Source organism: Centruroides sculpturatus, unplaced genomic scaffold, assembly GCF_000671375.1.
Source record: "Centruroides sculpturatus isolate CEXI.00-Female unplaced genomic scaffold, Cexi_2.0 scaffold58, whole genome shotgun sequence".
NCBI classification, from domain to species: domain Eukaryota; kingdom Metazoa; phylum Arthropoda; class Arachnida; order Scorpiones; family Buthidae; genus Centruroides; species Centruroides sculpturatus.
In genome coordinates, this window is record NW_019384407.1 from 323,320 (window position 1) to 335,124 (window position 11,805).

Consider the following 11,805-nt stretch of genomic DNA (forward strand, 5'->3'; position numbering starts at 1 on the left):
CATTCAATATATATTTTTTAATTCAGTATCCAGAAACATCCAATTATTAATTAAAGTTTGAAAAAAATACAATGTCTACTGAAGATGGAGATAGAAGAAAATATGTTATTACAAGTTACAGGTCCACTATAAAGAGGTAAAATTACATTGATTTGGCAGAACCTGGAGAAAAAAATCTGTTATTCTAAAAAATATGTTATTCTGTGATCCATTAAAAGGAGATTCTACTGTGTATATATATATATATATATAACATTTCAAGATCTGATGATGATAGGTGGCATCTAACATTTACCTCTCATACTAAATTACTCAGAATTTTTAATTACTAGTAGTGTGAACATAGCCCAATTTAATCTATTAATCATTTGGCTTTAATATAACAGAAAGATTTACTTGTAATACTAAGGTGACAAGAATGGAATGTAAAGACATGAAGTACTGTATTTTACAGACTATAAGATGCTACGGACTATATGATACACCTTAATTTTTAAGCAATTTTTTTAAAAAATAACATTTTTACCATTTTTACTGCCTAAATTCAATCCTTTTATACGGATTGAAGCAAATGCTGATCCACCAATCAACGCTTAGTAGCACTATCGGACTTCTGCTGATTGTACGATGGTCGCATGATGATCGCTGGCCAATCCGCAGTTGTGGATTCAGAACCACCGGTTGTCTCGTGATCCGAGTTTCTATGGCAACAACCGTTGCTCGTTTGAAAAGAGAAAAAGTGTGGAAATCGTACATCCAGACGATTCTATCCCGACACCCCGCAACTCATGTTCATCGCATCAGTGCACTGCTGCTGCCAGTTGAATTCAATGTTGCCAGATAGAGATCAAATATATGGCCATTTTTAAGATGCGGGAATTTTAAATCAAACACTGGACATTTTTATATTAATTTTGAGTATAAGACACACCTGAATTTTGGAGGCAATTTTTCGAAGAAAAAAGTGCGTTTTATAGTCTGTAAATTATAGTATTTCTAGGATGATCAGAAGGAATTCTTAAGCTAATATAATGTGAAGGAAGCATGCAGTTATAGTATTTATAAGTAAATAATTAATATATTGAAGTATGTAACAGGTTTAAAAAAATCAGGGAATCCAAGACAAATATGAGCAACATCAGATGAATCAGTGTGAGGCAAGTGAAATTATTTTCTTCTAAAAAAAACAACTCATTTCAGAGATTTTGGAATTTAATTTTTCAATAGAGAAGGAGAAGCAGATGACCAAACACTTAGGGTTGAATATTGTGAAAAATCAGCAGCAAACATTCTTTATGCTATAAACAGTTTTAAAATTGAACCAAATCATTCTTCTGCAAATGGAGAGTTGTTTAAATTATTGATGTGTATATTGAAGGTGAGATTAAAATAAAAAATTATGACTAAATCCTGAATTTAGGGAACCAGTTATATATCCTGACAGTAATTTGAATGTTGATATTAGGCAGTAATTTGACTAAACTGATAACATCACTTCCTGATGTAGCCCAAAGTTGGCTGATTGCACAGACTAATCATACCTTGTACATTAAGTGATGAAGCAGAGTCAGAAACCAAGTTCTAAAGTACACACTTTATTAGGCTGCAATTTGAAAAAATTGTAGACCAATCCACAAGTTTCCAGAACATGTTCTTGAACTCTGCCATATAAGAGCATTCATCTTTGCAACCATTATGAAACTGTTAGTTGTTAGTGTAGGTCTGAAAGTTTTAGTTTCTCATTGGTGACTTGCCTTATAAAACCAGTTCAGGTAGATATTGTGCAGTGGTTGGCTGCCATAATAGCCAGAGAGTTCTATCTAAGTGGTTTATCATGTTTTCGTGTGTATCATATACACACGAAAACATGATGCATTGAGATTGTCCATGTATTCGACTGTTCCAGTTACATTCATTTCCACGTGATGAAAATTTAAGAAGAGAATGGGTCATGCATGTACTGTACATGTACATCTAGCTAGAAAAATAACTTTGCTATCATTAGACATACAAGTCCATACAAAATAATTACTATCAGATAGAAGTTGTGATGATTCTACATTTATCTTAAAGACACAAATGTTTTATGACAATCTATCTTTTGAAATTATACCTACTTTACCACTTGAAAAATAATTATAAGAGTGAAGACTCCTATAATTAAGCATTTCTTGGTGATCATAGGCTACTTTTAATAAGGTATTAAAATATATAGATACATAGCCAAACAATCATCTTATAATACTCCGGCTATAAATTGGCTAATTTTTTAAATAATTAATACTAAGTAATTTGCTAGTAGAGGTACATGTTAGGCACCATCTCTTATCTAAATTAATAATTATAATTTTAAATAATTTAGAAAATTCTGGAAGAAAAGAACAGCCCTAGGCCAGTTCTTTTTTCTTCCTATAAAATTACTTCAGTTTTTTAATATTTATTAAAAAACTGAAGTAATTTTATATTTTAAGCATGGCCCTGTGCACAGTGGAGATGATCAAAGGACTTATGGAAAATAGACTAGGAATTTTCCAACCATCTTTGAAGCCCTGGGAAACAGAAGATTCACTTAGAATTCTTAGCAGAGTTGGTCAAGCAGTGGCTCTGGTACCTGACAAAACATAGACATCTGTAGACATAGCCTTATTGCCAAAACAATGGGAGAAGTATGTGTGTGGAGGGGAAATACCTAGGGAAAAATATAAATTGGGACTAGATAACATATACAGTTCACCATTCCTGAAATTTCAGACTTCTTTTTTGGAATGCATGCATACACACTGCACAGCCATTGCTAATGCTAGTTATAACGTTGGTTATCAGATCTTTTGAGAGCAGAGCCAATTCTTGAATAAGATATCATGAAGTCAGTATAATGTTCTTGATAGAGGCTAATAGGATACAAGTCATTTTCCTAAAGCATTTTGCACATGTTCTACAGGATTTAGATGTGGAAATCTTGCTGACCATTCCATGTGATGAATAGCTTCACTGTCAAGGTACAGAGATCAAAAATACTGTGAGTGCAAATTCCATTTCATGGACATTAATGCCCATCATGTAGGATAATGACTTTTTTACATCATTGACAAGTGCAGCTATATATGGTCATTATTGTTTGTCTATGCAAATGGAATCTGCATACTCAACATTTTACAAAATTCTCACATAGGTTCCAAAACCTCACCTCTATCTTTCTTGATCATGAAGATATTTTTGTGACAATTTGGGTGGGAGATCATTCTTTTAGCTTCCTGTGGAAATTTCCCCCTAGATGTCGTTTCTGGGTTCAATGATGTAATTGATTGCTGCAGTCATCATAGTAAGGCGAGTTTTCATTTTAGAATTTTGCCTGGGTGAGATGCAGTAGTCTATCCTTAACAAAATAAAATGCCCCAAAATAAATATAAATAACTAACTAAAAATAACCCCCAAAATAAAATGGTTTGGAGTTGACTCCTTACACCATTGCTGCATGATTGCCATGCTTTCTTTGGCTGTGGAGACCATGGCATTTTCCACTGGGATGATTGTGCTTTTGTCTCAAGATCATACATAACTGTAGACCCAGATCTCATCTCAGATCCAGATTTTGTGAAAAAAGATGATAATCAATTACATTCTGCCATTTTCACTTAATCATTAAAGCAACAATAACAGTATAAACATGCAACTATCATGGCTGCCTGATAGTGACTGAGGGGTAGGACAGTTTGCCAAAATTCATACACACATAATAGAGTTGTAGTCTCCTTCCCAGCTTGCAAAGAAAAAATAAGGTCTGATACGTTTTGATCAGACCTTTTATATGCATGTGTGTATGTGCATTTATCACATTCAAGTCTTTTTCCTGTGCTTATTTTTTGTAACAAATGAAGAAAAAAATCAAATAACAGAGTCTGGGCCCCTGGTTTTGCTGCCTTTGATATACAGAATCTACCCAACAAAGCATGAAGAACTTGTACATACATATAATTTTCAATAAAGTAATTTCTAAATAAGTGATCATTTGCATTACAATAATTATATTTTAAAATGATAAATTAGAAACATTATTAAAAATATTAAACTATTCAATAAATGCAAGTTTTTATTAATATTCATATGTAATTTTTTAAGCGGGTAGTAAGACAGCCAGAAGCGAAGATAACCTCACTCAATTTGAAACTTCAATAGGAAAGTCTTACTTTTGCCCATCACCTGAAGTAATTCCATTATATGATACTAAGAAAGATAAAGTAGCAACAGCCAGACTACAAGATGTAAGAATTCAACCATTTGGAATTTCAAAGGGAGGTTTTTCACAAGGTAAAATAACTTTGTATAAAAGGAAAATATTGTTAATAAAAATACGAGATTAATATAAATTTCATTACAGTCCAGAGATGTAGTCAAGTTCGGATAGGAGGAATGCCCGAACCATTTGCCCAAGATGAGACTGTTCCAATAGCTGTTGGTAGTACACTTACTGTTTTGGCAATTATTGTGATCCTTGGTTATGCATTACATAGATCAATGGCTGTACAAAGAGTTGATTATAGTACAATGGAATAAGAAATTTGATCTCTAGCAGTTTTTGCAATATCATTCAGTTGATAATATATTTTTAAATGATAGGATCCCGCAGATTTAAATATTCTTTTAAGAAGAAACAAAATCCGTATATCTAAAACAAAGAAAGATATGTAAATGGCCAAAAGATTCAAAACATTAACATCAGGAGACAAAGTCAAATTCCAGTAGGAGTTACGTTAAGAAAGTTTCTTTGCTAAACCAATATAATTTCAAATAACATTACAAGAAAACATATCAGTAATATAACATTTCTAAATTTTACCCTAAAAATTTTAAATCCAAATATAGATCAGAGTTGAATTATTTCATTTTATACATTATTGCAATAAAATTTTACTATAAAAATGAATATTCTTGCATCTGAAACAAACACAGCATTACTTAAATTCTCTTTATAATTGCATCAAAAAAGTACATGCACTGACAAAATTATATATTAAAGCATTGAACTGCAACGATTATGTTACAGACCATTTTCTTTTTAGTGACGAGAGGCTCGCAATCCGTGGCATCATTAATTCCAAACCATGATTGGAATTTAGATAATTTAATACATTTATAAGAAGGATTGTGGCAACGATTATGCATGCCATATGTATCTTTTCTGTCAGTCAAAAGTGCCAATTGTATAATATTCCAATTATTCTAGAATAATATATATATATATGTATAGCACTATCAGTAAAGCTATAGTGATGTATACGTGTTAAACAGTTTGGAATTTCCATAGTCTTTAAAAATTTGAAATTTATCTCTAGGAATAAAGATGAATTTTGGTTTCAGATTCAAGGTAAAAATTTTAGAAAAAGCTGATATAAAATTAATAATCCATCTCTACATCTATATTTAAGGATGAAATTCAAAAACTGTGTCAAATTTAATTCCCATTTCAATCCAGTCTTCCATATGTAAATTGAGTTAAAGCCATCGAACAATGAATAAAATTTCTTTAAAGGGACCATTATTTTGGGTTTCTTAGTCGTAACACCATTTAAATTTTAAATGGAAAACTTCTCTATTATAAGTCTCTGTACAGACTATTACTGGGCTTCCATTTATTCAATTACTGTACAATATTTTATAAAGAAAAATTTCAGAAAATACATTTAAATATTAAGTAAAAAGAAAGGAAAAAAAAAAAGTGAAATTTGTCCTTAGCTTGCCATTAATATTGAATGTATGTATAACAACTGAATCTTTGTTGTTGTTGTATATTGGTAAATGTAAATGAATTTCTGTGTTTAATAACTCATATCTACCGTTTGTAGTTTTAAATGTATTTTGTTTTACATTTAGATGATTTCTGTAATAAAATTTTATTAAAATATATTGTGGTAATAAAATGTAATAATTTACATTATATAGTTTAAACTGTAAGAGCCTTGGTGCTTATGCGTGAAGAACTGAACTTTACAATTGACACCTGAACAGGTCTATATGGGTGAACTAAATCCAAATTTTTCTTTATTATTTGAATTTTTTTTAGGTGCATCTCTTTCCCAGTTTCTCTTGGAGTTTGCTTCACTAAAGGAGCAGATAATACTGCTGACCAAATAGACAATCTTGAGTCAAAACATCACCTACCAAATCCCCAGCTTTAGTGGGTCTGAATTATTGTGTAATGTTTATAGAGTACACCCATGCAATGGTGGAAAAATGACAGAAATGGGTTGGTACCAAGTGCTTTGTTTTCCTGTTTAACAGGAAAACAAAGCACTTGATACCAACAACAGATAAATCTCTCTAACAAAAATGCTGTTCACCCATTCCTGTGAGGGAAGGAAATAACTACAACTTTGAATAAGCTGTACGTACTTCTATATTCTTATTTCCAACTGCTTTCCTTGGTTTTGATCCAAGATCTCATTTAGCAAACTTCCATGCAAATGATGATGCTGCTGCTACAACGTAACCAACCCAAGTTCAGTTGCAGAATTATATTAAAAATAAAGTAAAGTAATCTGATACTGGATTACAACTTCAGACCAAAGTTCCAAATAATGAGTTTGGAAAAAGAAATAATGAGAATATGAAAGATAAGTTCTGGTCTTGTTCATCATGCAAAGTACTATTTAAAGCAGCTTCTGGATTATAAGTTCATTTATCAGCTCAATACAAATGGAAAAAGAACTAGCTTGTCAGATTTGCAAAAAATATTTTATATCTTTGGAAAGAGTCCTCATACATATTCATTTTTAAAGTATTCTTTGCCTACTTGGGTCTTCATAAACTGAATATTAATGCAGCTTATAAAGCTTGAATGATTTTAGCTATTGTTACAAACTTCTTGATCACATGAGAGTACATACTGGTGACAAACCCACTGTGATAGAAAGTTTTTCCTCCCAGAATAACCACTTAACATATCATTCAATGATACATAAAGGAGAAAGACCATATCCATGTGATTTCTGTGGTCAAGGATTTTATATAAAAGATAGAGATGAACTTACCAGACATTGTCACAGTCACATTGGTGGAAAACCAAACACTTGATACTGTAAAGATAAATTGACTGGACACATGAAAATGTATGCTGGAGAAAATCCTGCTTACGGCATTCCTGAAAAATTTTTAAATGATAAAAATTTAGATAATTTAAGTACCCTTAATACTAGTCAGCTTCCTGAACCCCCAACCAACCATCTAATCCTAATACTGGTCTATTCCACTGGAAATAATTCAGATGGAAATGCCAACAATTCAGTTGCACTAGTACTAATGGAGGAGGGGTACCTTAATTTTGCTAGATATTTGAGTGTGAGCTGAGAAACCCTTGGTGAAGTAGCAGTTTAATCACTTTTGTTTATTTTTGAAGTATTGTTCATAATCAATTGTGTACTTATTGTTATTATTATGAATAAATAATAACCATTAATTTCTTAAAAATATTTTACACCAAAAAATTTATAATATGGTCATTATTAATTGGAATGCCATTAAACTTTATTATTGTTACTAGTATTATTAATCATTTTGATGTTTATTACAGTTAACTGCAGTTTTTTTTTTGGTAATACAATTTTCCTTCTATAGTGTGGTCATATTTAAGTTTAGTCAAGGGATAAGAGACTTGGTTCTTATGCATAAAAAGTTAAATTTTATATGTTATAAAATGGCAAATAGAAAAAGAACTTTGCACTACTAGTCATATATACCAGATATGCAAATCAAAGGATTTAAATTAAAATAATTGATTGTTCATACTCTAAATTCATATTTTTCAAAAGGCTGTAATGTATCTGCATATAGATTTTAAAAAATATGGCACCAATAAGGGCAGTTCTCAGACAAATAGCCAAGCTGGCATTCAATCAACAAGTAAATGACCAAACACATTAAAGGAACAAACATTTTGCCAATTAATACATAAAAAGTTCAAGCACGTGTATTTTCTATTTTAATAACATACTGTTAACAAGTGTGATATATTAATTAACAAGTGTAGTAAGAAACAATTAGCACTAATCTCTCTAATTTCACTAACTGTTGGTTATTTGAACTTTTTAGCTAACCCCTAAACCAACATTAGCCAGATTACCTATATGCATCCATTCCTAATCACTATTCAAATATTGTAAAGATAAGTGAAAACAAACATTGTTATAGTTTCAGGTATGCATGTAAATAATATAGAAATAATATTGTAATTCTAATTATCATACAAAAGAAAATACATTTTTGAATTTCTAAAAATTAATTTAGAGATTTACAGTACTTCTTAATAAAACATAGCTCAAATTGGTAAGGAATAATTGTAGTGATATCGGACCTTCTCGTCCTCCCTCTCCGGGGGTTTTCGTCGGGGCAGATACGATCTATCTATCGACGCGATCTATCCATCGACACACGCTAACGAGGGGCCGTTAAGACCCGGGAAGAAACCGCGGGAAGAAGGAATTTTTGTGAGAGGAATTCAGGACACGAGAGGGAGTGCGAAGTAGTGGTCCCTGAGAGCGGAATAAAGTTTTTTTTTTGGTGGAAATATTGGACTAGTTGATTAATTGGTGAGACGAACCGACGGGGCGGAATCCGCTGATTAAGAACGGGTTCCCTACAATAATAATAAATGAATATAAAATCAATGTTTATGTAACTGATTGAATATGAAGGTTAATTTAAATTTGTCTAATAAAATGCTGAAAGATGTTCAAAGAGCTGAATTTTTAATTTGATTAATGTTTTCAAGATATAATAATACCATCTTTAGATAAATTCAACTACAAATATAAACAACAACAGAAACTCGACACATAGCAAATAAACACACATACTGCCGTAAATAATCGGGCTATAATTTGGAAATAATAATTATGAATTACAAATGATTTGGGCTGATTCTTTTCTTCCAGTTTAATCTAAATTAATTAAATATTATAATTACTATGTTTAATATGAGATGGCATCTAATGCCCTTTAGTGCCAAATTCATTTGTAATTCATAATTATTATTTCCAAATTATAGCCCAATTATTTATGGAGTGTGGGTGTTTAGATTCAACTATAAAAAAGTTTAAGTGATATAAATATGGGCTTATTATATCCTGAAAGCAATCAAATTAAAACTTTCTATGCTTTGCATTTGAAGTAAAATAATGGAGTCAATAGGCTTACTGAAGGTTGGAAGTGTTTCAATAATCCTAATGACACCATTATTTTATTTCACTTGGCTTAGAACTAGACTATAAATAAATAATTAAGCAAAATCAAACTCATTTACTAGAAAAACACTATAATTCATTCATTAAAAGTAAAAGTAAAAAAAAATGCCTGTTCTTGTTTATTCATAAAACTGATACAAGAATGCATCTCTATTATTATAAGAGGGATTTGGAATCAGTAAACATAAGTTTTATTGGTCTTTGATCATCAAGATCAATAAAACTGTCCACCTTATTTCTAGGATAAAGTAGTGTAATACTTCTTTGGATAATGCATTTCCATTAAATAACCACACCTCAAAAAAACCTTAGAATGCAGTGAATACTTTTTAATCTTCTAATGTTTTTGGTTGTTTTTATCCTGAAGGAAATCAATAAAAACAACCAAAAATGTTAGATTAAAAAGTATCACTGCATTCTAAGGTTTTTTTTGGTATAGTTATATAATGTAATAGTTTATTCATCATCAGTGTCAATAAAGTGAATACATGATAGATTAGAATGAATGATGATCAGAAGTTTTACATAATGGGAAGACATTACAAGACTAATCACTGGGTACATTCCAGTATGCATTAAACAGTGCATCGGCAAACTGCAATGTATTAAAATGTGTTCCAATATTTGCCAATGAGTTCATTGGTATAGTGACTGATGCACATTGCACTCATCAGGGTATGGATATGGTTAGCTCTAGCAAAGCAATATAGCCGTACAGGCAGCCATATTGCTTTACTGGAGCTAGTTATATTATTAATACCATTTTCACTACTCATCTGTAACAACCCAAAGTTATTCTCACAAAGTTAGTCTGCAAATGCCAATATAGCACTGTTTGCTTTCACCATCTTGTTAGGTTGCCAGACATTCCAGTGAAAGCTTATTGTACAGTTCACCGGTGAATCAGTTTTGGCTGAGACTGATAACTATACTGGAATGCGTCATCTTTCACAATGCAATCTTACTTCAGTGCTCTCATAGTTTGATTATGAACCAGGTGGATGAGAAAAATAACACAAACCAAGTTAAACAAAACTAGCATTGCCACATGTTGAGATGCTTAAAGTAGAACAAACTGACAACAAAAAAAAATTAATAAAAGAAAATTAAGTATATTATTAATAAAATTATGATTTATTTTAGGTGACAGTAACAATAATTTAATATAAGGCTATATAATTTAGACATATCCAATTATTGATAAAAATTATCATATATACAGATATATTGTTCATTCATTATGTCCGAACTTATATTCTTTTATCATTCTTTGCATATTTCAACAGTTCTACATCATTCTGTGCTTTTCATTGTTGGAGAAAATGTCAATGAAGATTTTTATTGTGTTCACAAAATCCTATACATGCATTCAGAAATTAATTGAATGTTCTTTGTGTTTCTTTTTAATTTTTTAAAATTAAAAAGAAACACAAAAAACATTCAATTAATTTCTGAATGCATGTATAGAAATAAATTCATATAGGATGTAGGACGTTATCATAATTGTAGGACCGTCCTACTAAAAGTAAGATACATGGCAAACTTACAGTAAACCAAAATGTAATATCTTTACATTTCAAAATCAAGAGAGAAATATAACTTGGAGAGCAAAAATCAGACAATCTCCATAAATAAATACACAGTCAAAACACAAATTATGTTCTGATTGCATTTAATTTGTTTTGACTGTGAATTTATGATAAAAACAAAATAAATATGCATCTGGCTAAATAATGATAAGATGGATAATTGGCTTTCATTATACATGAAACAAGAGATTGTATTACTATGCTAATTCTAAGAAATTAACTATTTGCTTACACTAATGTATTTCAAATTAATGATATAATATCAAAATATTGAAATTACTTACACTTGCAACTTATTTTTATATTATTAGAAATAATTTAATTAAAATTCTCAATGATTAATTTTTTGGTCATCTAACTGGTTTAATATTTTTAAATTTACTTATATTAAAGAAAAAAAAAGTCTTAAAATGTCCAAACTTGGCTAACTATCAATGAAAGTATGTAAAAGAAATGAGAATTTTATAATTATATATAAACCAAACCTGACACTGTTATCGAACAATACAACTTGATTCTTATCTAGCATACATAGTATCTTATTAATTAATTAGCCAAGTAATTTGGATTAGAGAGAGGACCATCTTGTGTTAATTTTAATCATTGGAAATAATTTAATTTTAAAATATTCTAGAAAAAATCGAAAATTAGTATCTTAAGTCATCATCTTGTGTTAATTTTAGATTTCTTCCAGAATATTTTAAAATTAAATTCTTTCTAATGATTAAAATTAGCACAAGATGGTCCTCTCTCTAATCCAAATAACTTAGTATCTTATTAATTAATTAGTCATGTTATAGCCCAATAATCTGGTCACATCTTTTGAGATGATAACATTTTTAAAAACAATTTCAATACAAAATAAAATTTTCAGAAAAAATTTATTAACTAAAATGACTACAGTATCAATATACTTAATCTACATCGACTACATTCGAGTCAAAAATATTTTAATCATCACTTAAAAGTCTACTTCAAAT

The 11,805-nt window shown here is 30.3% G+C and overlaps 1 protein-coding gene across 1 annotated transcript in view; it reads left to right on the forward strand.

Annotated features, from left to right (window-relative positions):
- LOC111618915 (lysosome-associated membrane glycoprotein 5-like) overlaps window positions 1–5,967 on the forward strand; it is a 13,145-nt gene extending 7,178 nt beyond the window's left edge. The window contains exons 7-8 of the mRNA XM_023360543.1: window positions 4,120–4,308; window positions 4,379–5,967. Of these exons, the coding sequence (XP_023216311.1) occupies window positions 4,120–4,308; window positions 4,379–4,554 (365 nt within the window). The 3' untranslated portion in view covers window positions 4,555–5,967. The remainder of the gene's footprint in view (window positions 1–4,119; window positions 4,309–4,378) is intronic.
- The last annotated feature ends 5,838 nt before the right edge of the window (window positions 5,968–11,805 follow it).